The 26,566-nt window shown below is 40.5% G+C and overlaps 1 protein-coding gene across 1 annotated transcript in view; it reads left to right on the forward strand.

Annotated features, from left to right (window-relative positions):
* Nucleotides 1–6,589: 6,589 nt before the first annotated feature.
* The window catches only part of SPTBN5 (spectrin beta, non-erythrocytic 5), a 108,185-nt gene continuing 88,208 nt past the window's right edge, over nucleotides 6,590–26,566 (forward strand). The window contains exons 1-14 of the mRNA XM_086748721.1: nucleotides 6,590–6,700; nucleotides 9,410–9,577; nucleotides 10,789–10,908; nucleotides 11,729–11,886; nucleotides 13,055–13,283; nucleotides 16,084–16,715; nucleotides 17,685–17,823; nucleotides 19,244–19,476; nucleotides 19,920–20,073; nucleotides 21,559–21,759; nucleotides 22,957–23,163; nucleotides 24,439–24,630; nucleotides 25,286–25,438; nucleotides 25,972–26,102. Coding sequence (XP_086604847.1) covers nucleotides 6,590–6,700; nucleotides 9,410–9,577; nucleotides 10,789–10,908; nucleotides 11,729–11,886; nucleotides 13,055–13,283; nucleotides 16,084–16,715; nucleotides 17,685–17,823; nucleotides 19,244–19,476; nucleotides 19,920–20,073; nucleotides 21,559–21,759; nucleotides 22,957–23,163; nucleotides 24,439–24,630; nucleotides 25,286–25,438; nucleotides 25,972–26,102 — 2,828 coding nt within the window. The remainder of the gene's footprint in view (nucleotides 6,701–9,409; nucleotides 9,578–10,788; nucleotides 10,909–11,728; nucleotides 11,887–13,054; nucleotides 13,284–16,083; nucleotides 16,716–17,684; nucleotides 17,824–19,243; nucleotides 19,477–19,919; nucleotides 20,074–21,558; nucleotides 21,760–22,956; nucleotides 23,164–24,438; nucleotides 24,631–25,285; nucleotides 25,439–25,971; nucleotides 26,103–26,566) is intronic.

The following is a 26,566-nucleotide window of genomic DNA, read 5'->3' on the forward strand; positions in this document are numbered from 1 at the left end:
CCTTAATGTTAACCGTCTATACAATGCTATGCCCTTTGACAACTACCTTCAATCATTCCATGTGACTGGGTGGCCTTCACAATGAAACTGGGAAGTCTGGGCTTGGAGGGAGTTGTGATGATGATCAGTAATCTGCTGATGGGGGCAGCGGGGGACCAAAGCCTGACGGCACACTGTGGCGTACGCCATCCCTGTGGGTAGGGTGCGTGCTCTGGCACTGTGTGTGCTGGGAGCCAATCTGCATGTAAGTATCGCAATTTTGTTTCATCAATAAATAAAGCTAAATGCTCTATCACTCCGATATACAAATAACCCCATAAAATACAGCTGAAAAAGCGAAGCAATTTTGCCTTTCCTTAGTAGCAGTGAATAAAAATGAAAAAAATCTGAACTCTATGATAAAAATACACTAGCTAGATCTGGCATTGCCAGTGCAGCAATTCTAAAGGCCCATTTTCAGTATGATGTTCAAAATAGTAAGGCTATTTTGTCACTTGAAACCCTTTATCTCTGTTTGTAGGAAATGGAAAGAGAATTAAAGTCCTCTGTCCCATGTGTTCATCCCGCAAAGCTTTTGAAGCTCTTATGTTGACTGTTTGAGGTTCAGAAACAGAAGGGAAATTTCGAGATAATAAACACAGCTCCAAGGCTTGAAAATGTCTTTAATTCATGACTAAACAAGCAAACGTGTATTTTCTGTTTCAAAAAGATGACTGAACTTCTCTGTGCCAGGAAAAATAAATCCATCTTATTTTGCTTTAAGCTGTCCTCTTTTCAAATGCAGCGAGGGGCTCCAGTTCCTTTGGATGATGTAATTCGACTGTTCTGCTTCAGTTCTGCTCCCTGTTGATGTCATGTCACCGCTAGCCAACTATTCAAAGAAAAAGCAACTTCTAGTTTAGACTTCTAGAGCGTGAGGAGGCTGAGGTTTATAACAACTCAGCATCCCAGGATGCTCGCTTAGATCCTCCCAGGCAGAGCAGAGCTTTAGGAGGAGCTGGGGCTCCATCCGCTGGGATCCCCCTGCCCGCGGGTGGGTTTCACCCTGGGGCGGCTGGTGACGGCAGCGCTGGGAAGGCAGGTATGTGGGGAGCAGAGGGGGGGTTGTGCCTGGGGGTGGTGAGCTGAAGCCCCTCAGGGAGAGGGGCTGAGAAAAGTATTTAGCTGTTTAGAGACAAAGTTCAGCTGAGAGGCCTGTGAAAGCAGGGAATCTCTGCAGACCGACAGCTGGAGATCTCCATGCCTCTCCTAAGCCGCTATTGACTAACTCCCCAACTTTTCTGTAGCCTTAGTATCCCAAATGAGCAGTAATTACTGCCTGCTGCTCTCCAGTGTTCTGAGTATCCAAAGCACAGCTCCTCTGTGCAACAATGAGGTCTAAGATTTGCCGTAATTCAGGATATGGTTAGAAAATATTCTGGGATCGCAGTTCATCTCACCTGTGTCCACACGGCCTTGATGAGACTGAACATCAGCTGTTTGCTGGAGCTGGGGAGGGTGGCAGAGGGGAGAGCTACTTGTGGGACTGCGCTGCTGGCCCCAAGCAGCAGACTAGTTTCTGCGCTTACTTGACACGCTGTGGGCTACAAGACCATGGCCCTGGGAGGGGCATGCCTTCCTACTCCACTGAGTCAAGGCCTGGATGTTTGTTGTTTTGAGACTCTTACATGTGGCAGCAAGATGGCTGGGGACACAATAGGAGGTAGAGGGCTGAGCTGTCATCCACATGTTTGTACTTAACATACTTATTTTCTTTGAGATTTGGGGAACCTTCTTAGCAGAGATCAGACAGGATTTTCACGTACCTTCAGGAGTGTGTGTATGCAAAGCATATGTAAAGGAGGGTGGCGGGCAGCGCCAAACCTTTCACCTGAGCCATGTGAATAAACTCAGTCCTCTCTAAGAGCAGGCATGAGTATGGCCATGTGGATTTTAAATCAGAGCTGACTTTGCTCAGTGGCAGCTCAGAGCATGGATGTACTAGCTTGGTACACTGAAGGGCTTAGGTAGTTGCAGGACTGTCAGCTGTGAATGGCATTGTGTAGGGACACTTTGGCACATGAAGACACCTGCACCCACCTCTGCCAATGGATTCCACTCTGGCTGGTTCCTCCATCCTGGTGGGCGAGGGCAACGGCAGGGGGAAGCAAGTGCTGCTGCTGTGGAAGCAGGGCTGGAGAGGGCTCCGCAGGACCAGGGCTTTGCTGTCTGGGAGAGGCTCATGGTGAACAGCCCTCAAGTCAGCGCTGGGAGCAGCAACCTCCACATTGGCAACCCTTTGCCAGTGCTGTGATTGTTGCTTTTATCCTCTTTGCAACAGGGGGAGTAAACATTCTTGCTCATCTTAGAGAGGACCTGGGAATTCACATACCTCTTGTGGGAGGAGGAGAACTATAATTTGGGGAGGAAAAAAAAAATTCAAATAGCTAGACAAGAAGTTTCACATCCCTCTGTTTTACTAAGGGCTGAGGGTGGGGGAGCTTCAGGGCTGCAAGCCAGGCTGCTTGGGCATGAAGTCTGATCTCCATGTTCTCTGTTTCCATCTTAAGGCAGAACAAGATCATGGGCAGATAAGAAATGGTGCTTAAAAAAAACTAACACCTCTTAGGTGGTTGCTGCTTTGCAGAAGGGAATACCACATCAGAGTCCTTCCTGTTAAGAAACAAGAAAACGTTGCTGCCTTCATAGAAAACCACTCTAGATTGAAAATGGGGCAAGCGGAGGGTGCTCTTTGGGCCCTTCTCATTCTTCCTGAGGTCAGAGGCAAGGCTTCCATTCTCTGCAAAGGCATCAAGAGAGGGCCTGTAATTAGCCTGGAGGGGTGATTTTTTTTTTTTCCTGGTCCCTCCAGGAAACTGCACACAAATACAGTTGTGCCTTTCATCTTACCTTGTTAGGATATAAACAACTGAGGAAATGGCTTTATTTGTGTCACATAAATGTCTACCATTTTAACTTTGAACTGTAGATAGATATTCAGGAGTGAGGGAAATTTTATACCAGATCTTTGATTACAGTGTAACGTTTTAAAAAGCAAAGCCAGTGTTGTACACACTTAATCGTTTAGATAATAATTAACTTGCAATAGGGAGAAATGCCTGCATCAAGGGCCAAGTCACCTACTGGTCCTCTGCCTTCTATTTGATAGGAGCAAGGACATTTTCTCAACACACGCAACCTGGCCAACCTACACCAGATTTAAGCCAACAGCCTGTAATCTTACCTTTAGAAGAACCTAGGTACAACTAAAAGCAAGACAGAAAAGAGAAGAGAGGAATTATGACCAGGCAATGAGCTTACAGAAGACATGTAAACAGTTGCTGAATTTTTTATCTGTTTCCTTCTGTCATCCTATTCCCTTTTAACGATCATTAAGAATTACATTATGTTAGTTGGCTGGTGAACATAAATCCAGGAATTTGGAGGGAATATTTTGAGCAATACCTGTAATATATGTATTAATTTTTTTTTTTATTTTTACCTATCTTATGTGACCCTATGTGTGATATTTCTCTAGGGTTTGTATGAAGATACAGATTTTGTTGGTCAAGTTTCATCTGTACTGAGTTTTGGGGGGTTTGTTCATTTCTTATGTGTTTTCTCCTGTTGGTTTTGGATGCTAAATAAACCACACTTGCCAGGAGGGAAAAGACTGCTATTCACTTACCTCATCTCTGAGCTGGACGTCTTCACTTACAGCTTCTGATTTCAGATGCCTGCCCATTTTCTAGCAGTGATTCCCAGCAGCAACCCTCTGTTTCCCAGCAATGATGCCAGGTCAATGTGTTCTGTGCTTATGCAAACTTGTAAGCGACAGAAAGGACTCACTGCTATATCAGTTACCAGAATTATTTTCCCTTTTGTTGTTAATGAGAAGTCCATCAATAGTAAACTTCAGAAGGAGCTAGCACTGCCAGTTTGATCCCAGTTTGCCCTGCCAGCAGCAGGTATCTGTGCACATGAGCTTCCTCAAAGCAGTGACTGGCAAATTCCTAACACCTCACAGTTTCACCTTCTCATGTGCTGTATCCCAATTTAACCACTTGGGAATTGCTCTGATCTTTGTACCCTCTGCTGTGCTTTCATTTTCAGACTCCATTGTTGGTTCATTTTCCCAGGTAAGAATTCCTTTAGAAAAGCAGCCAGAGCCTTCAGTAAAATTGTGAGAGATGGTCTTTACCAAAGCATCAGCATGGTGGATGACTATTTTCACTGGCTTATAGCAATTTTGGTGCCATTTGTACATCATTTTTGAGTGTAAGAATCAGACAAGGCCTGTGACAACCTTTACTCGTTGTATTCTGATGGGTTATTTTCTTCAGATCAGATGAAAGGTTCATAGGTAGATCATAAATACTTGGTCTCTGTTCCTGAATTCAAAGGTCACTTTGCATGAAAACAGCAAGCTGAACGTAGGAATAGGAGTGGATCGACAGCCAAAAGTCATTCTCCAGAATGAGTAACTGCTGAATGTCAGAATGGAGTTCCTCCAAACCTGAGTAAGTCAATTTTTTTTTTCATGTTCTTTGATATTTTTTCTGTAATGTATTATTATAGCCAGATTTGTCTTTTAGCACTGCCTTTGCATCCTACAAGATAATCTATTACAGATCTGCCTTCAGGTAACCATCTACCCATGCAGGGAGAATTTCTAACTTAATTTAACAAAACAGGTGAGCTGTTGTGTGAGGCAGTAGCTCAACAAATACGCTTCCATTGCACCTAAATGAAATCAGTTTGGTCATTGTTCAGGGTCTGCAATGCTTGGGTAACAACCCTGTTAAAAAAGGGAGCCCAATGGTTCTGAGAACCATTTGGCAAATTCAGAACTGGCAATATGATATGGATTAACTATTTGGGTTTATTACATGGGAGTGAGTTAATATCACCCCTCTGGTAGGGAAAGGCAATTCTTTGAATATCTGCTCTCCAGATGGAGAAAGTAGACAGTGCTAGACTAGCTCAAAAGATGAGAAAACATTGAGAGGATTTTCTTTATATTTCTATTTCAAACTTTGCTAAATTCTTCCTTTCATAAGGCTTTCACCTATGGTTGTGATCCTTCCCTGTGTTGTTGCTGAACTGTCGGGCTTCAATGCTGTCCCTGTTTTGCAGAAGTCAAGCACTGGGGGTTAAGAAACATCTGCCAAAAAAAAAAGAAAAGAAAATGCAGTAGAAAATTATTGCTTCTGCACTTCCCATACCTTTCCATCTTGTAAAATGGCAAAATTCTTCATATTTATTAGAGCTCAGAAACCTATCAGGCAAGCAACTTCCCATTTGCAGCGGCTGCTGTTGCTAGTTCCCTATTGCTGTCTCCTCACACTAGGAGAGATAAGGTATTATTTTATTTTATGTTTTATTAATTAAAATGGCACAGAGCCCAGAATAGCTCAGAACTGGACCTTCACAAAACGGACACAGAATATTTGGGAAGCAGGTCACCCTGCTCCACACCTCTGCAGTTTGTCAGTTTGTTAATTTTTCATTCCCTTCTCTCTTCGCATCAGGTTGACAGCAGCAGACACCTCTCTCCACTTCCACCGTTACAACAGGTTTCTTGGTTTTGCAGCTAGGCTAATATCCAGGTAATACTTATAATGATGGCAGTAGTCCAAGCAGATTATGTTTGGTCACTAAAGATGTTTCTAGCTATGGATATTACTTTTTTTTTTTTTTGAGTGATTCTCTTGCCTTCATAACAGCAAGGTCACTGCTGTTACAGATTTACACCATAAGACAAATGACTCCAAAGGAGTTGTTCAATTGAGCTGAAATCCAGTTTAGTGTGTAGCAGACTCTGAAAGGCAGACTCTTCCTTTCTAATCTTCCTGAATGTTCAGCTTGGGTGCTGTGATGGATTACAAGCCTGATTTTTCACTGATATGGATGAAGCAGACAACACAGCCTGGGGAAGAGGAATAATGCTTCCTGACTCGCAGCCGAGGACCTTGTCCATGTGATTATGAACCTGTGTCACAATCCTTACAGTGAAGATATGGAAAAACTGAACACATGAGAGGAAAGAACCAAGTTGGTTCCATTTCCTTACTAAGCAGCTATTTGATTTCCGTGGGAAATACTGTGATCTGAAAGCCAACAGCAGCACCTCAAACCAGTCTTCAGACAACATAACACACTTTCAAGCACTGCACTGGAAGTGATTTGCAGATCCCTCTTTCTGGCAGAGTCTAAGATCAGTTCTCTGTTACTCTACTTCCAGTGCACCCAAGGAAGTTATTGTTGGCTTTCAGGTCACGGTGCTCCTCATGAGATCAAGTGGCTGGAGAGAGACTGAAAGAAAGAAAGTAAAGCTGCATAGATACATGTCACAGTTTCATCCTGAAACTAGAGATGTATTTTAAAAGGAAGAACTCAAGTAAGTTAAAATTAAAGCTTGAGTGAAATTAAAGTGCAAAGTTCAAGCAAAAGGAAATTAAGGTGGTATATTGGGTGTGATACTGAATGTTGTACCCATTGGGGCTGGGTTCCCTACGTACACTGGGCATGTTATAGTTTTTTGTAGCTGGCTAGACAGATCTCTTCAGCACTGAGCACCTCACTGGAGTTTCTGACTTTCTCAGTGACCATGGGTACCGAATATGAGAAAGATCATATCAAAAAGCTGCAGGAGCAGCGTATGTCCATGCAAAAGAAAACCTTCACCAACTGGATGAACAATGTCTTCTTCAGGAATAATGTATGTAGCTCCCTCAATTTGGGGATTTTTTTCTGGTTTTTTTATTTTATTTTATTTTATTTATTTCATCTACTGTATTCTTTCTTTATGTTATTTTTTACATATATTTTCCTGAGTGTTGTAATTACACATATATGCAAGCAAGCAGGGCTTTGACTGCTCAGAGTGCTCCAGCCTGTATCTTCTACTTTACATCTGTCTCCATTGTCCATGTTACCGGTCTTCCTTGAAATCAGGGTTTACTTTTGTAGACTATAGAACCCGGTTGTATTGGCATGACCAGTGTATCTTGGTGATCGTTTCAGAGGAAAATCTTTATTTGTTTTTCTTTTTTCCAGTAAAGTATCTGCACATGTCTGGATTTCCCCAAACAACGGTCAGTTATTAATTGCCTGGCCAAAATGTAATACTTTCTGCTTTGCCTGATCAGTCCAGCTTGAGTTGCTGCTCAATGGCTCTGAAAAAGTTGCCTTAAGTCTAACAATTTCAGACATACTACCATGCAAGTATGGCCAGTTTGTTTCCAGTAAGTCTCAGACTTCCAAAAAGCTTCAGTTAGTGTGCAGTTGATTTGTTGTGCAAGGTAATGCAAATATATTCCAAAAGTCTCCAGACTCACTGCAGATAAACTCATTTCAGGCACAAATGATGTAGCTGTGTCACTGTAGGGAATTACATCATATGAAACAAATTCCCTTTTCTTGAGTCTGTAGCTGAAATGAATGAAAATAGACTTCAGTGACACTGAGCAGGACGAGGCCTCTTGGCCTCTATTTTATGATGTTTCAGTACTAGATATGTTTTTTTTTTTTTTTCAGTGTAAAGTTTTAAGCTGGTGATTGGTGCAAAGGCAGCCTCAGAGCACAACAAATTTTAAAATATCTTTTTCTTACTGTGAGAGGAAAGCTGTAAAACATATTTTCATTTTTCCATCTGCAGAAAGTTAATTTTTTATGGTGTAGGAAATTATTTCTGTTTAGCTACAGATACATACATACACTTTCTCATTTTAAAAGCACCTTCAAGTTCAAAGATTAAAATGTCAGTCTTAACTTCCTGCACAGTACTTGTTCGTGTATCATAAAAGCATGGGGGAAAAAAGCCTCAGAGAGCTTTCCAAACCATATACGGTAAGAAATGGTGCAGAGTCTGACAGCTTATCTAGGTCCTCTCAGCAATGTAGTCTCTGCTTTTCAACGCCCGCTTTAACATGATTGGATCATACAACGGGACACTGCAGTATTCTCAGTTGCACTGTTGATTAAGCACTAAGGACGCTATTGGATTGAATTTGTTAAGCAATCTTTGACTGGGATCTTTATGAGAAGAACAGTGCAACAAAGCTATTAAAACTAATACTGGGTGAGGCATAAAGCAGATATATGAAGACTGTCTCATTGCAAATTTAAATGGAACTATTCTTCGTTTCTAGAAATGTCACAGAATGTAGCAGTTTAATTTTTTAATGGTAATATACCATAGGTAGAATTTTAAGTTTATTTAATATGTAAAAGAAATAAAGTTGGCAACTAAACAGGGAGTTTTTAATGGAGATAATAAGTCAGAGAAAGTTGTAAATTCTTGTTCTACACACAGACTTAAAGTCTCTCTGAGTTGCTTTTACACTTTCACTATTTTCTTCTTTCTCTGGAGAAAATATCCGCTAAACCGATTAACAATCGGTTAGGAATGAAAAAGCATGTCTGTTACTTGTCCTTTTTTCCCCCTACATTTGACTATTCTCTGAACTTAAAAAGCTACTACTAAACTTCACAATTATTTTTTTTTTCCCTGAAGATAAAAAGATTATTTACCGTGATTTCAGAATCATAGTAAATTATTGTTGGGTGTGTGGTATGGTTTTAATGTCACTTCCAGATTACTAGTGGCATAAGGCCAAAAGGAAATGCCCAAGGCAAGCTCTTGTTAGGTCAGAGTACACACTATGTCATGTTGTATCACCTAAGCACTGTGTGACCTCACTACTGGCAGCAATGAAATAAATTTTTGTAAAAGATCTTAATTTTCTCTTAGTGTGAGACTCTAGCTAAACATATGGAGACTTTGAGTTGTAGCACAGGTCTAAGCAGGATGTCGCTAACTTTGTTGAGACTATGGAGTAAAAACTGAGTCATTAAATGCAGTTATCAGCTCAATTTTTGAATGAAATGCATTGCTTAGAATAAAGAGTTGAAAAGATTAATTTGAAATGCAATTAAAACTGTCAGCACTTCCAAAATATTTTATTTTGAAAGTGCTGGTTTATTTATTTATTTATTTTTCAAATTCTCCTTTTTTACTTCAACCTACTTTCATAAATTATAGAATCATAGAATAGTTTGGGTTGGAAGGGACCTTTAAAAGTCGCCTAGTCCAACGCCCCTACAAGGAGCAGGGACATCTCCAACCAGATCAGGTTGCTCAGAGCCCACTCCAACTTTTGCCCTCCAATGTTTCCAGGGATAGAGCATCTACTAACTCTCTGGGCAACCTGTGCCAGTGTTCCACCACCCTCATTGTAAAAAATAATGTTAGTCCTCCTGCAAATCAATTTTTTGTGAATTAAGATTCACCACTTTTCACATATATGCACTGACATAGTGACTCGGTGAAACAGCAAGAATGTGGTGTTTGTTTAGTGTTGGAAGTAGAGGATTCTGTGGGCCAGATGTTCAGCCAAAGTCTGTGTTGTATAACTGGTCTTTGCAGGTAAAGGTTGAGATACGAGATATTTACACAGATTTAAAGGATGGCATCTCTCTCATGCAACTCCTGGAGCTGCTCTCTGGAGAAGCTTTGCCCAGACCGAACCGCGGAAAGATGAGGGTGCATTTTCTAGAGAACAACAGCAAAGCCATCACATTTCTGAAATCCAAGGTAAGTTAATATTGATATTATAGAACACAACAGCTTATGCATGTTACTAGTTATAGTATTATGTTCCTTATTATTTCTCCCTCTAATACACAGTAAGATATTCTTTGAAGACAGGCCAAGAGTTTCATTAAAAGAAAAAAAAGTCAGCAGATTTGAATGTCTTTGTTAGAAACAGCTAATGTTCCCCCAAAACAAGTCACACCTAAGTGAAAACATGCTGCATTTCTATCTTTCTAGTTGTTATGTTTTCTCAGATGTTAGAGGAGAGCAAATGTCATTAGGCAAAGCTGAAGGTACCTCGTATAAAAATGATTCTCACAGTTTCAGCAAGTCATTGCAGTGGTTTTATTTACTCCAGTTGTGCATCCTCATTTCAGCTACACATTAGCATGTCATTTCTTTTTCTTTTCCGAGCAAACTATTTATTGTAGACCTCTCTGGAAAATTATCACACAAAACACTGTGCTATGAATTCCAAAGGAGCAGAGGGGTTTTGTAGCTTTAGACATGGGAAAGTATGTAATGTCTGGATTTGTGCAAATGCAGTACAGCACAGGGCTCCAGCTGACACATGCCTGCTACAGGTACACACTGTGTAAGGCCCAGTGGTATGTGCACATGCTGGCTCTGCAAGCTGGACCAGCCAACCGTCACTTGTCACATGAGTCCAGCCTCCAGAGAGGGGATCAAGCAGATAGCAGGAGCTGGTATAACATGCTCAGACTTCTTGAAGAGATATCACCTTCTTGGCATAAGCTACAACCTTACTTGCTGTTGAAGTAATAGTGGAGAAGGCAGATGTGGCTTGTTTAGTAGGATGTTTGTACTGTTTAGGGAGCCCGAGAGCTATGTGCTGACTAGCTGGCTGGAGACCAGACAGAGGAGACGGTCTCTGAGTTTTCCCTGCTGTCACTCCTTTGGAGGAAAGGAGCGCTGAATTGTGTTTCTTTCCTCCCCTTATCCACCAGTTTTCAAAACCCTTATAAGAACATTAAATCTTTGAGACTACTGTCCCTTTGCCAAGCTTTTGCTGAAACTCATCCGTGGTGCAAATGAGAGCAGGTGTATAGACAAATTAAGAGATCTGGTAAAACCTGTTTCCTTAAGAAAATAGCCTGAACATCCTCTTCAATAACAGCTTATTACACAGATATCTCCTTCAGAGAGTTGGACATAAGTAGTTTCATGCTGAACAGATATTGGTTTATTAGCAGGTACAAGTAAAAGTGATTGGTCCTGAGAATATTGTAGATGGTGACAGAACCTTAATCCTGGGACTCATCTGGATCATTATACTTCGATTTCAGATTTCGTCTATCAAACTTGATAAGGTAAAACAGTGTCTTTGTCTCTTTGCCTGATTGGAGTATTTCAGAGACTTCGTAGAGTTCCAGGCCAGCAAGGACCATTTTGATGTTTCCCACACATTCTGATCATGCAGATCTTATAGTATTACCCAGTTACTCAGCCAGCAATTTCTAAAAGTAATTGAATCCATTTTATAGTTTCTAAAAGAGACAGAAAGCAGTAACTTGGAGGTAGAGAGGATATTCATGTTCCTCATTCTCTTCTACAAATTTTTTACTGGCTTTTGCCTCCAGAAAAAAATTTCTCTGATGACAATTCTCTCTAGATTTGAACTGCATGCTGCTCCTTTGCTCTTTCTCTGAAGAAAAGTATACTTGTAAAAAGTATTTAACATGTACTCTAAGTACATGAAAGACAAGATCCTATGAAGATATTATGAAATCAAAGTTAATAATTTCTAACATTAGACCTAGAGACATGATATTTTGTTTCTGAGTTTTAGTTCACAGCTAAGGAACCAAATAAACTGAGCTTTGCTTTCCATTTGACTTCTACAAGCCATGCAGAAGAGAAATATTTAAAACTTTTTAACACTTGCATTTCACATTATAATTTCTGAGTTCATTCAATTCACTTCTATTTTAATAGAAAACTTACACTTTCATGTGATATCATTCTACCTTAATGGCAGATACAGTCTGCAAGTCATGACTTTGAGGGGATTTGTGAATAGGACAGAAGTAATACAAAAAGGTCTTCGGGAACATAAGTGTAAACCACTGATCTGATGCTACTTCCATATGTTGTTAACACTGATTTTTCTTTTCCCTGCTGTCTTCACAGGAAGAATTTGGAGGCAGAGCTGATGTTCTATTTGCCAATGAAGCCTTACTACTCTGGTGTCAGCATAAAACTGCCAGTTATTCCAATGTGAATGTGAAGGACTTCTCCAAAAGCTGGAGTGATGGACTGGCCTTCAATGCACTCATACATGCTCACAGGTAAGACCTGATGGATCAGTTAAGAAAGAGTTGCTCATTGCTGTTGCTAGCTCCAGCACAAGTTGTTCCAAGTTCTGAATTACAAGTATTTGTCTCTTTGCTCTTTCTCACTGAACACTCTCCTTTCTTAAATGAGTATTCTCTCTCTTAGGAAAGAAAGCTCAAAAGCTCCTTCTTGGTAGTTCCTTTTGTGGGCATAAAATCACATTTCCAAGGGAATATCACACATCTGAACCATGCTGCCCATTATTTGGTCTTAGCCTTTCAGTCATGTTCCTGTTGCTCTTTTTTCAAAAGTTATTATTTGAGAGACTGGTTTTATTGTATGAACTTTGTGAGCATGTATACCTTCTAGTAAAAGTAAGCAACCTCTCAGTCTCTTTCTCCCTTCTCTGACCCTTTGAAAAAGTGTGAAGAAAACAGCCTGAGGCAGGAGAGAGAAACTACCTGGGACAACCTTGAACACTTCTTACCCCATTAACAGTTCTGCTGCATTGCCTACAAGAAAGATGGGGAGAGACTGTTTAGTAGGGCCTGTTGTGATAGGATGAGGGGTAATGGTTTTAAAATAGATGGAGGTAGATTTTTATTAGATATTAGGAAAAATTTTTTTACAATGAGGGTTGTAGAACACTGGCACAGGTTGCCCAGAGAGGTGGTGGATGCCCCATCCCTGGAAACGTTCAAGGCCAGATTGGATGGGGCTCTGAGCAACCTGATCTGGTTGGAGATGTCCCTGCTCCTTGCAGGGGGGTTGGACTAGATGACCTTTGAAGGTCCCTTCCAACCCTAACCATTCTATGATTCTGTGATCTTCTGGCAGGATACTACAGTGGGATCCTGAAACTTCCCCAGCTGGGAGTCACCTCCCTTTTCAGAATTGCCTGTCTAGTGGGCTTTGGTTTTCACCCATGAGTGAAAAGCAGAAATAAATGAAGGGCAGAGATTCACTGGGAGTGGTACTTCAATTTCATAAAAGATAATTTTCTTCCTGTTATGTAGGCAAGGGGTGATGCTCTTGAATGAAGCCCAGGGTCAGAGAGAGTAATTTCAGAGTTAATGTCACATTCCTTAGTCTAATAAACAGTTTATGTTTTATAATCTGAAAGAACGTATGACAAACATCAATCTTTCTTCCCCTCCACACCCTGTTGTTCTCCTTTCCCAGGCCTGATCTTATCCACTATAGCTTACTGCGGCAGGACCAGCCCATCAAAAACCTGAACAACGCCTTCAACGTTGCTGAGAAAGAGCTAGGAATCAGCAAACTGCTTGATGCTGAGGATGTGGCAGTACCCTACCCAGATGAGAGATCTGTCATGACTTATGTGTCACTCTATTACCACTACTTCTCCAGACTCAAACAAGGCCAGACAATACAAAAGCGACTTAACAAAGTAAGTGTATTGCTATCTTCAGAAGTTAAAAGTTAAATACCTAAAGCTAAATTTATGTTGGAAATGAAGGAGAGTTTTTCAAGCTCATCTTTGGTTCTTTTGAACTGAATCAAATGGCACAGCCATTTAAAAGACCTTTTGTTGTCACTTGAATCTTAAGAAGTGTCTGTAGACTCTCTGATCTCTAAAGGGGATTGCATTTATCTCACTGAAAATGCATCCCTTTTTGACCTCATAGTTTCTGTTTGAGAACTGATGTGGCTTCAAGGCAGCTTGAGGCATACGGATCTCATTAATCTTGGGAGGATTACTGGTAGGGAAAAGTAGATCTAGTCAACAATTTTCTGATTTAATAGGAAAGAACAATGTTTTTTTTTTTCTATGAGAATACTTTGGATTTTATTACCTGTGAAAATCCTCATCCTTTCTTTCTAACTCTTTAGTCACATACAAAATGAAAAAAAAAAAACAAAAAAACAACCTTGAAAAATGAGGGAGTGCAAAAGAAGGTGAAACACTCCCGGGGATTTTTTTTTTTCGCTTTCCACATACATTGTGTCTCACATATGATCATGAGTTATATTAAAAACTACTTGCATCCTGTTAATGGAAAACTGAAGGAATGTTGTGGTCTTTCCACTGAAGACCACTCTCCTTGGAGAGAATTTCTTTTCTACCTTCAAAATAATCTATTCTGGTTTTGTCAAAAATACAAAATAAATAGCCCACAGAAAACCTACACGTGCAGGATGGGTCCTACATGAACATCTGGACTTGGAGAACTGCCTGTGCAGTTGAGAGAGGGAATATATTGCTTAATGGAGGCACAAAAATCCAAACTAAGACTTTTCTGGTGGTGGCAAGGTGAAAAGCTTTTGCAAAGCAGGGTTTGCTTAGCTAACAAAGTGGTCTGGGACAAGGACAAGATGATCCCAAAACATGTATCAATAACAGTGATGTTCCCTGAAGAGAAATATTAGATGAGAGCAGTACTTGGAATTTGGTCAAACAAAGATTGCACACGAGTGACGAGAGTGGGCGGTAGGATCTGACTGGTCTACATGTGAATCTCTGGATTCTGGCCAAGAGACATTTCTTTTTTTTTCTGATAAACCTGAAATAGTCCTGAGTCACCAAGCATGTATGAGAGGAAATATAAGGACCAAATAGGCTGTAACTTCTGTGTTACAGGAAAAAAAACCCTAATATTTCTGTCTGTACTTTTTCAGTTCTTGTTGTGCTCCGTTGTTTTTTCCACTTTTTATACATGTATTTATTCTTTCTTTTCTCTTTCTCTTTCCACTTACCTGCTTCTTTTTCTCTCTTTGCCTCCTTCCCTAATTTTAGGTTGTCTGTAATATCGTGTTCCTATCTTCCTGCATTTCTGACACACACAAATGTTCAGAAGGAGAACAACACAGATGTTAATCTCTTCATGTCCTTAGTCCCCTCAAATAGGCAGCTCTGAATTTACTAATAGGATTGGGGAGTGAAGCCTGAATGTGTCAAGGAAGCCTTTGAGTTCAGACTAATTGTGTGACCAGGATGGAAGAGAGAATCAGCTGGGGGAAGTAAATCTGCTTTCCCCCTCCCATGTGAGATGACCATGCATTTGCTAGGATCTTTCAGCAAGAATTGGGTACGATGGCAGAAAATACAGAATGGAGCCCTGATGTCATGGGCTGCTTTTCCTGCACTAAAGGTTGGTGCTGTTTTACTCCTCTTCCAACTCTGTGACGCTTATTCATTGCCAAGTGCGCTTTCTGGTAGGTAAAAGCAGATTACCGCTTGCAAAGACCGGGTCTTTGCTCAGTGCCATCTCCCTTACTAATCTGCCTGTTTGAAGCAGGCAGGCTCAAGGGAATCATAGAGGCAGACAACATTGTTCAGCATTAAACTGGATGTCTGCAGATGGGCTACTAAGTTAGGATGCAGCAAAAATATAATATAAAGTAAAAAGACAAATATGGAAAACATGTAAAATCGAAAGAAAGGATGATTTTATTCTAACACTTTTTATCTCATTATGGATTTAATTCTAAATGTTTGCTCCAGTGTTTAGCTGAACTTGAAATTAAGGCAGACCAGACCACAAATTAGACAGACAAATGTCCTAGACTTGGAAAATTAGTATTGAATCGGAGTTAACATTCTTACCGAGCCCCTGTTTGGCTACAAGACATTCCCTAATAATTTATATAAAGAAAAACAGCTTCAAAAGAAGAGATTCCAAAGGGGCTGTTTGAGTACAGTCTGCTGTGGGCATGTGAGAGAACCAGGATCTTGTCAGATGGTCTCCTCTAGCCTAAGGTGGTGAAGCTGAGAGAGTGTAATTGCATATTAAATGACATAAAATTGTTTTGGTTTCAGGCATGAAAACAGGAAAAAAAAAATCTGTTTTTCTTTTCCGTTGTGGATCAAAAGATCTGAACCCTCAGTCTGAGATACTTGCTTTCTAGTCAGTCCACACAGGAGCTGCTGACAGTCTCCATGTGCACCCTGTTAATTCCAAAATTAACCTTTTCTTAAATAAAAGCTGAAATGAGACATTAAATAATATTTATTTCTCTGTGCTTTATGGAAAGTTATTCTAGGATTTCACCTGGTGTCAGATGTGACAGCTATCACCACATTGGTATAAAAATGTGGTGACTGTGGCAACCTGCTTGTTAAATACTGTTTTCCTGATGCATATTCAACTATTTGAATCCTAAGCTTGATTTATGAAGATGTTTTCTGTTTACCTATCTTGTGTCATTCTGCTTCTTATGTGGCTTGTAACTTTATCCTTCCATCACAGATCGTGTTCTTCCTGAAGGAGATAGATGACTTGAAGCTTCTGTATGAGCAGATGGTCTCTGACCTCCTGAAATGGATTAAACAGAAGGTGACGGAACTGGATGACCGTCATTTCCCCAACTCTCTTCAGGAAATGTGGCTGCTCATGGCCAATTTCAAGACCTTCCGCACTGTGGAGAAACCCCCCAAATATCAAGAGAAGGGCATGATTGAAGCTCATCTTTTCAACATCAGGACCAAGCAGAGAGCCAACAACCAACGGCCATACTTGCCACCAGAGGGGAGGATGCTGCAGGACGTTGAAAAGCACTGGATTCTCCTGGAAAAGGCAGAGCACAACCGGGGGAAAGCACTGCAGAAGGAGATGCTGAGGCTAGAAAGGCTGGAACAGCTAGCCCAGAGGTTCCTGAAGAAGGCAGCCCTGCGTGAGTCCTACTTGGAAGACATGAGGAAAGTGATTGGGAAGCAGGACTTCTGGCCGGAGAGCGCAGATAGGATGGAGGCTGCTAGTAAGAAGCTGGAAGCCATTGTGGCAGATGTACTCCCCAGGAGGGAACGCTTCACAGCTTTGGATGAAATGGCCACAGTCATCAGCCAGGAGAACTATCATGGCAAAGATCAAATTGTGAAGAAGTGAGTGACAGTCATGAGACTGTGTAGCGGTAGAGATTGAAATTAGTTGAAATTGTGATGTGGTGGAAGAAAATGAATTATAGCTGTGAATCATAGCTCTGCTCCTCATCAGTAGAACTGGCAGGAATTTCTTCTACCTGTGAATAGTTTCAGCAGATAAGATAGATGCTTCATCATCTTTAAAATGTTAATTTTTTACTTGAATGATCAAACTCTTAGACTGATTTCTGGTGAAAATTAGCTTTAAGATATTTTCATTATATATGAAAATGCTTGTTCTACCAAAAATCCTATTTTCCATCAAAAATGCTTAAAGGGATACATTTTTTTTTTTTCCAAATCAACCTATTTCTTTTTCAGTGTGTAGTTTGGGGAGACAGAGATTAGTTAAAGCACAAAGTCTTCTCAGATTGACTCCAGTTTGGAGTAAATCTTGAGAAATTATGACTTCTCTGATTATCAATATAGCCTGATTTGGGAATGGCTAAGAATGCCATATAAATAACTTGTGGTATTTCAATGCTTTTCGAAGTTCAGATAAAATCAGAAATCTGTGGAAAAACTAAGAAAAACTTTATTAAAGTAAAGCAAACTCTTTACGAGATCAGATCGTGATTTATGATATGGTTTAGACCAAGCAGCCATTTCAAGACCACTTATTTTTTTCAAGCCTTTCCATTGTATCAGATTAAAGCAATCTGGGATATCAGCTATGAGGATAAAAAATAATGTCTAAATTAAAAAAGGCAATGACACTTGATATGCTAGTCAAAATTCCTCCCTGTGATCACACTAATTAGACAACAATATTGCTTTGACCTGTTTTATGATCATGGCCTGTCCTCTTGCACTGTTGGCAAGAGTTGCGTGTGTTCTTTTAGCTCCTCTAAAGCTACAAGCGCTGAGAATCTCCCAGTGCTGCCCAAAGTCTTTGGTCCAAATTGGTCATTTCTCTCCCTTCCTTTGTAGGCAAAACAACATTTCAAAGCAATGGCAGGACCTTCTGGATCAGCTGCAGAGACGACAACTCTCCCTGGGTACAATGCAGGAAATTCTGGGCCTCCTGAGGGACGTTGATACCATTACGGAGGAGCTGAAAGAGCTGCAGGTACTGAGCCCTCTCCACCAGCACACAGCTTGCACTGCTACCTATCTGCGTTCCTAAAAAAGCCTCCATGTTCCAGGGACTGACTGCCTGGTGCCAACAGAAAATAAGTCCATCGGTTATAGAAAAAAAAAATGCCATTTTTACTTAGATGCCTAACTGCATTTCAGTTCATCATTGCAGATGACTACATGAGAAAAAATAAGCTTTGCTACAGGGCCTCTCCCTAATCAGAATGCCAGATATGGTAATGCAGAGAGCGCACTACAGGTTCAAGTTATGTGGTAAAATAAAGATGAGAAATAATCTGACCTAAATTTAGAAGTGTAAAATCAAAAGTGGAATGAAATAGCCTACTGTTGCCATTCCATGTAATTTTTCTGAATTACCTTCTGGAAGTACCTCCAGTGATTATACAGGTAGGGACTAGCTCAGGCGTATGTCTGGAGAGAGAAATGTTCCACTGTAAATGCACAGTGATTGCTTTTAGGAAGAGTTTCCAAGTGCTATCAGGGTGTCACAGTCCAAAGTCTTCTCTTTAGCATAGGAAATAACTGGTTTCATATTGATTTTGTAATGGCAGGAGGTATATATACATCCTTTGGTCTTGCCTTGTCTTATTTAAAGACGGAAAAATCCGTACAAATACAAGTTGCGTTGTACCTAAGTTGAAACAGTTAACAGGGTATATGAAGTTGTGAATTTCAAATTAAAGATAAGAGCTATCTGTAAGTTATTAATCTTTCTATCCTAGTGTTAGTAAGTAAAGAACACCTAATGGTAATAATGTTGTTGGAACCAACAGGATATGGGACAAGATTGGTATGGGATATGAGGATATGGGACAAGATTGGTAAGGAAAGATAACCGTACAGTAGGATTGATAATTGTGTCCACTGATACAATAAGAAAGAGGATAGGCTTTAGCCACCAGCTAAATACTATGAAGTATGTACTTCATTATTTAGATAGCAAGGGCAAGTAAGTTCCTCAAACAACAACAAAAAATTGCAGTCCATACATACCATAAAAAAGGATATTGTAGAATCCTCCAAATACAGACTGTGAATCAATCTGCCCACAGATGGATGTATAGCAGAGAGCTATTCCTTGTGCACGTAAGTTCTAAGACCTTGAGTGCTTCATCAATAGAAGTAACTTAGATGTGAAAACAGATGCTTATTTGAAGAGACCGTTACTTGTACTGCAGTAGATAGAAACTCTTGATTGTTGCCATTAGCTTGTGAAATTGAAATAAAAGTATGATTTCTCTAATTAGGCAGCTTTTTGGCTTTAGCTAGCTGACATTCTTTTACATTTAAAAACTATAAGAGTCAACAGGAATCTTTCAACCAATTTCTTCGTACTGAGCCCCTGGATGCACTATCTGCCAACGCCTTTTTTTTTTTCACTTTGTTTGCAGGTGCTGGTGAATTCCCAGGACTGTGGGAAGCAGCTCCTGGAAGTAGTAGATTTGCTGCAGAAGCACAACTTGATTGACTCGCAGATCTCTTCCTATGATGATAGATTGACACAAATCACCCAGAGGACAACAGAAATCAGCAAGGACAGCACAGTTAAACCAGAAGTGCTTTACGCGAAAGTTCAGATGCTTCGTCAGCTGTATCAGAACCTCATAGCTGTGAGCAAGTCACGGTAGGGCTGTGCTTATGGTTCTGCTCTTCCTGATTAGGATGGCAATCACTCCCTTAATCAGAAGAGACAACTTCCCAGCATTTGGGATTTTTCATTTCTCCATTTATAAAGACACAACACAAGCAACTTGAGTGTCTTGATTGCAGGTGACTGGAAGAGATCACTCGCTTTCCTAGATAAAAAATAGCTTAATTCTCAGCATTTATTATGACTTCCTTTATGTGAAGTCTGAACAGCATATGATTATCTCCTCATCTCCTACAGGAAGAGGGAAATGTAATTTTGTTTCCTTTGTCTTCTTCCATAAATAAAATGATTGATGACAAAGAGGAGTTAAAGGCATTAAAATTTTGGATTTTCTAAATTCTTCTTTGATTATGCTACCATTGTCTCCACAGGACCCTAATTCTGACTGAGATATACTGTTTGTTTCTTTGTTTCAGAAAATCTTTGCTAGAAGACACTTTGAAGCTTTTTGAATTCTTCCGTGACTGCAAAGAGGAAGAATCGTGGATCTCTGAGAAATGGAAGCTAGCAAGAACGACAACATTAGGGAAAGATGTCAGCCAGATTACGACATCTATTCAGAAGCACAAGGTATCTTACTTTGCTGGTGGTGCTTTGTCGTCGTATTATAGCAAGATTTTAGACATTTATGTCCTTTCAGTTCAGTCAGTGCAGCACTTATAAGAAAGCTGTCAAACCATACATTATCTCAAGTGTCATGACCAGTGTTTGGAATTTTTAAAATGTGTATAGGACAGGGATTTTTCCCCAAGAGGGGAAGGAAAGGGTAGAGAAGGAATATGCTTCGCAATGAACTAGAAGTGCAGCTTCTAGTAAAGTCACTGGGCTCCATATTAGCTTGCTTTGGATGGGAGGGGAAAAAATTTTGCAAGTTTTTGTTTTTCCCACCCATCTTTTCTGGCCAAGAGACACGTGTAGAAAGAAAGAGGTGGTGAAAAGAAAACAGATATCAGCAAGTAGGATGGATAACATTGTGTGAGTTTACAAATCTGTTACCACTTTCCCTAAGAGTTTGCTGTGGGCTAATATAAAAAGTTTAGCTATATAAACTACTACCTTCTTATGTGTCATGGTTTAGCCCTAGGCAGCAATCAAATATCATGCAGCCACTCACTCAGCCTCCCCCTCCCCAGCAGGATGGGGGACAGAATCAAGAAGAAAGGAAAACTTGTGGGTTGAGATGAAGACAGTTTACTAGGATAGCAAAGGAAGATGATGATAACAAAAAAAAAATATAGGGATACTAAAATATACAAAACAAGAAATGCACAATTTCTCACCACCTAACAACCAGCCTGTCCCGAGCAGTGATCATGGAAATGAAACTGAGCAGCAAGCAAAGGAGCGAGAGAGAGAGACCTGCCCCCTGGCCAACACCCACTCTTATACTGAGCATGACATCTATGGCATGGAACACTCTCTTTAGCCAGTTTGAGTCAACTGTACTGGCTATACCTCTCCCAGTTTCCTGCACCTGCACATTAGTGAATCCTGGGAAGCTGGAAAGATGTCCTTCATCGTTCTAGCAACAACTAATAAAATCAGTGTATTATTAAAATTCTTCACGTACCAAATTCCATACCAAATCCAAAACACAGCAGCTACTGAGAACATCATTAGCTCCATCCCAGCTAAACCAGGACATTATGGCAAAGGATCACTACGAACAAGTGAAGTTACCTGTGGACCTGAAAACTTGCATGACAAAACTGAACAGGATCCTCTTGTGTAATTTTAATATACATTAGTGTACATCTGCTTGTGTATTTGTTGCTTCTGGAAGTCATAAGACAGCTGAATTGGTGGACAACAAACAAGTATCTCCTTCAGAGAAGACTGCATAACAAGCTTCACACTAAAGGCGAAGAAGTAGGACAGTAACTTGTGGGGAGCCGAGGGGCAGTCATCTTGGGGCTCAGGGAAAAGTCATAGGCTTGGTTAAGACACGAGGCTCTTAGAAGTGTGTGTATTACAGTAGTGGAGAATAGGACCCCCTCTTTGCTCTCAGCTGGCGCGGAGTGAGTTGTTCTGACATGTCTCCTGTCTTTCTGCTAGGCTCTCGAAGCGGAGTGCAATTCCCACAGGGCTGTATGTGCAGATGTGATGAGGAGGGGCTGGGAGCTGAGCCAGAAGAACCCCACGCACCAGGAGGACATTCGAAGGCAGACAGACAAACTCCAGAAGTTGTGGCAGCAACTCCAAGATGAGGTGGCTGATCGCAAAAGCCGCCTACAGGCAGCAGTTCTCATCAAACAGGTAAGCAGCTCTGCTGTGGTGTGTGGTATGGGGGGCATGGATGTGGTTCACTTCTGCACCATGTTTCCACATGCAGGACAGGAGTGGCAGGAAGCCTTCAGTTGTTGGTCTTTAAAAAGATCTCCAGCAGCAAAATCTCAATCCTCCTGCAAGCCAGGCAGACAGGAGATTTGAGCAGCTGGGAGTTGCTCTAAGCTAAAAATGCAAAAGGAAATAGCTCACATAATAGTGCTGATGCAGTCTTTTTTGTGGGTGGGATCTGGGTAGCTGTGTGACATTTTTCTAACATGAAAAAAAAAAACAGCAAACTAACTAAAACAGAAGCCAACAACATGCCTTAAGACCTGGATTGACCATGAATTTCACAATGTCTGGGAAACGTTTGACACCATCATACTTTTCTGTGTAGACTCTGATCTACATTTTTACACCTACAGACATTCACACATCTGCAAATAAAGAGCTCTTATAAAAGCAGCATTCACAAATCACATTACATTATCTCAGGTATTCTTATTCTCCCTTTCCTAAGGTCTTTGCTCAGTCTGTTGTTCCTACAAGACACTCGAACAAAACTTAACAACTTTTTCTTGACAAAGTCTAAATTCTCTCTTCTGTCTAGTAAGTTTAACATCACTATGGTGTTGTAGTTCTTTCCCTTTCCTTCGCTACTATGGGCTTTCTTTTTTCCTGTTGTACCTTTTTTCTATATCTCAAAAACTTGCTTTGCTTTTTTACAACCACAGCCAGCTAGACTGCAAATTCTGGAAAAAAAGAAGAAAGCTTTTGTTGTAGACAGAATTAAATGTTCATTGCTGGATTATTCCTCAGAACCTTTAGTAAATATCTGTTGGAATTATGTGGTGCCTACCAACATCATACATTGTGGATTCCTTTTACCACTGCTATTAAGCACCATAAGTTTTAGTTAGTTAGGATTTTTTAAAGAGTTACATAGGCAATCCTTGAATCTGTTTACTCACTGTGTTCTGTGAATTATCTGTGCTCGATGTGATCATGAAATCCATCACGGATTTTGAGTTACCTTATTCATAGCTTTCACAACACCTAGAAGTAACCTTATAGCTACAGACCTAATGGCATTTCTGTTTTATTCATTATTTTCAAAAGAAGAAGGAGCTGGATATGATACTTTTTAGGATGAAACCAAGTGTTTTCTTCCCTGTGTTCCTTCAGTACTTTGCTGACATCGATGAAGCAAATTCATGGTTGCGAGAAAGGCAGCCCCTCCTGGCCAGCAAGGACTATGGAAAAGATGAATCGAGCGCTGAAGCACTGTTGCATCGTCACTTGCGCCTGGAGAAGGAGATTGCAGCCTACTCCTCTGAGATAAGACGCCTGAAAGAGCAGGCTGACATTGCAGCACAGCAAGCTCCAGCTGCAGTAAGTAGATGAGGAATTGTGTCACATTTTATTGAAGAATATAAATGAAATGTTTTTTAATTATATAAAATATTTTTATTGTGCCAGAATATAATATTCCAGATGACGTAAACAAGAGCATTTTTTTTAATTCAGAAGAAATTTTTAGAATTGAGGCGAAGTTTTAGATGACAGATGTTCATTGGCCACTCATAGTTCATCTAGTTAGTGTTTTGTGAAATCATAGAATCTTAGACTGGTTAGGGTTGGAAGGGACCTTCAAAGGTCATCTAGTCCAATCCCCTGCAAGGAGCAGGGACATCCCCGACTAGATCAGGCTAAAATGCTAGGAATACGCTCGTCTATATTAGTTCCCTCTACAGGTTCTCACAAATACTTTCACATTCTTTATTCTCATAACATTATTAATTTCAATCAGCTTTAAAAAGCAGACATTTAATCTAAACACTTGTACAAATACTTTCTACACCCTAATGTAGTGAGGAACTATCCCACAGCTCCAGGAGCAATTCATATCATCCCAGGATGGATGTTTAACGCACATGGGATGAAGTCAACCTCTGCAGATGTCTCTCTTTTTCATTGACCAGAAAGGGAACTTTTGACTTGAGATCGGTTAATTTTGACTCGAGACAACAGAAGTCAGGGAAGATGAATGACGCATTTCATAGCTTGCTTCTTTCAGACTTCTATGATCACTCAATGTTTAGCCAAACCAGTTTGAGAGCTATGAACACCACTTTGAGTTTTTCCTTTACCTCATTGTTTCAACATTAATTTTTATTAGAACAAAAAATGTATTACTTTGATATTAAACATGAAAAAGTATGTGATAGATGGTATTGATGTGCAAATAAAAACATTTATTTATGAGGGTACTTACAGGCTTTGAAACTGGAAATTTCATGGTACTAAAAGAGCACTACAAATAGAACTGTTAGCATAATCCTTGGCTTGTTGGCAATTTTTAAAGTTTTTTAAAAAAAAAAACCAACAACCTTGATATGGGCACAAAATGGGAATTTTTACTGAATATTTTAAAATGAGCTAAATTAACCTACTTCTTTAAACAACACTAAAATGTTTTTCAGTTATTTGGTTCATTCTCTCAGAATCAAACAAAGGAAAAAGATTCAAGCAAATACTGGAAATGTTTTGTTTAAAGGGTCAGAATGCTGTGATTTGAACTAGCAACTGCAATTTTTTCTTCCATGTGAAATTTTTATCCAAATCAGAAATCTTCACCCACTGATTCTATTAAATTTTCCTTAACAGATGGTGAAGACAGACGCCCCAAGTGACTTAAATCAAAAGACAGCTAAGCTACCATTCAGTCGAACCCAGGCAACATCTGAAACTGCATTCCCTGGAACCTCCAGTTCAGATGTCCATTTTCTTCCAGAGAACATCTGGAAGACCCAAGATGAAATAGATTCACTTTATGAAAATATACAGAGCATGGCTGAGGTATAGTATCCCCTCCAATATTTTGCAGTTCACAAAAATAGTCAAGTCCAAAGCAATGTAAAGTGAGATTAAGCGTCGTGCCACCTTCTACTTTTCAGTCTAATAAGGTGCCATTAATAAATGAGTAACTTCCCATTTACCTTCTAGTCTTTTTATTTTATGAAGAGTGGATTCTTTTGTGTGATCTTTTTTTTTCCCCTTAATATTTGCTTGCTGCAGCTCTTAAATCTTTGGGCAGTCTTACCTGATACCAGAAAAAATAAACAGCCATAATCTGCATCCTCCATTTATCACTTTTCACTCCCACCTGCCAAAATCTTGCCCTAAAGACCGACAAAAGCATGTTGTATGAAACTTTTACATATTCCTGAGATTACTGAGATAAATTCTCATTCAGAAGCAGCAAGCAGCACAATGGCCTTGCTGCCTGTCAGCTGAGCACTCTTCAACTGCTTCTCTTGTGCTTTTAAACTACTGTTGCTCTGAGAAGAATTATTGTGACCATGAGGTAACATGTTCTGTTCTCTTTCAGCAGTGTCTGTCAAAACTGCTAAGCTACCACCTGTGTATTGTAGTTCGAATGCAATGATCTTTTGTTTTCTTCAAATGGCAAGGAGTTATTACAGCAATACTTAAGTCTTCATCTGCTTTACAGGACAGAAAAAAGGCTCTGGAGGAAATGATTGGTTATTACCGCTTCCGTAGCTCTTGCGAAGAATTTCAGTCATGGATGAAAGACAAAGAGAACATTTTCCGGACTCTGCAGCCTCAAGCAGACAATGTGGAGGTCATGCAGCAGAAATATCAGGTACCTCTTTTCCCTGCTCAAACCTTTTAAATTGGATTGACGTTGGGAGAATAGATAAAGTTGAAAAATGAAGTTTTGAGAGTCTTTTCATACATTTCATCTTATGGAGTTGTGCATAGAGGAGATATTTATTTCATATGAACGATGCCAAGCTTATTGAAGCTGGTGTAATTATGTCCCTTTAACTTCTCCTGCGGATGTGGTATCCTGTACAAATATAATGGTACAAAAGGACTCTCTTTGTGGTTTATCCTGTGCCACTTGAAGAAAAATGTCAGATGATGAAAAAATCCTGCATGCACTTGCATTCTTGTGGAGCGAGACATATGTACATAGGCAAGTGTGCACACCAGGGAGGTCAGGAGGGCTACAGGGGAACTACATGTGCAAGTGTGGATGGTGTTAGCAGACAGGAAAATGGAGTAACCAACTGTGGAAGCAAGAGATGAGTGGAAATGACGGATTATTGAGAATTGTGTCGATAGCAATGGAAAAACCTCAGGTTCTGCATTCTTGTGTCTTTCTTATTTTAGAGCTTTTTAACAGAACTGGCTGCAGGCAAAGGTCAGCTGGGAGATATTGAAAACTTAGCTGTTAAATATGGAAAGATCAGTCCCAGTAAATATTCTGAGATCCAGATTTGGCTGGAAGAGATCAACAGCAGGTAAAGGTGCTACTGATAACAGAGGATTGTCTCGTGGGAGCAACTAGAGAGCTGACCTTTCACGCCCTATCTAGACTACACTGAGAGAACACCCCTCCGACAGATTTTTTTTTTTTTTTTTTTTTTTAACTCCCAGAAGTTGCCTGAGGGGACGTTTTCGCTGAGGTGGCTGAGGTTTGTTGTATTCAGGTGTGGCTGTCGCCGCCAGACAGGGACTAGGGCGAAGGGGCGGGGGCTGCTCCCTGGGGCCTGGGCTGGGCCTTGCAGCCGGGGCCTGTCCCACTGCCCCAGCCAGGGAGCCGCGCAGGTGCAGGGGGTCAGTCCGTGCTCCTCATGCCCGATTAGTCTGTGGTGAGGGACCAGGGCTGCAGACTGGCTGGCAAGCCTGTTTTTGGTGTAAGACCTGGACCTGGGCCCACACCGGGCTGTCAGGGCACAGCGAGGTCTGGCTGCTCTCTTTGGGA

Source organism: Chlamydotis macqueenii, chromosome 5, assembly GCF_036417535.1.
Source record: "Chlamydotis macqueenii isolate bChlMac1 chromosome 5, bChlMac1.mat, whole genome shotgun sequence".
In the NCBI taxonomy this organism is placed as follows: Eukaryota; Metazoa; Chordata; class Aves; order Otidiformes; family Otididae; genus Chlamydotis; species Chlamydotis macqueenii.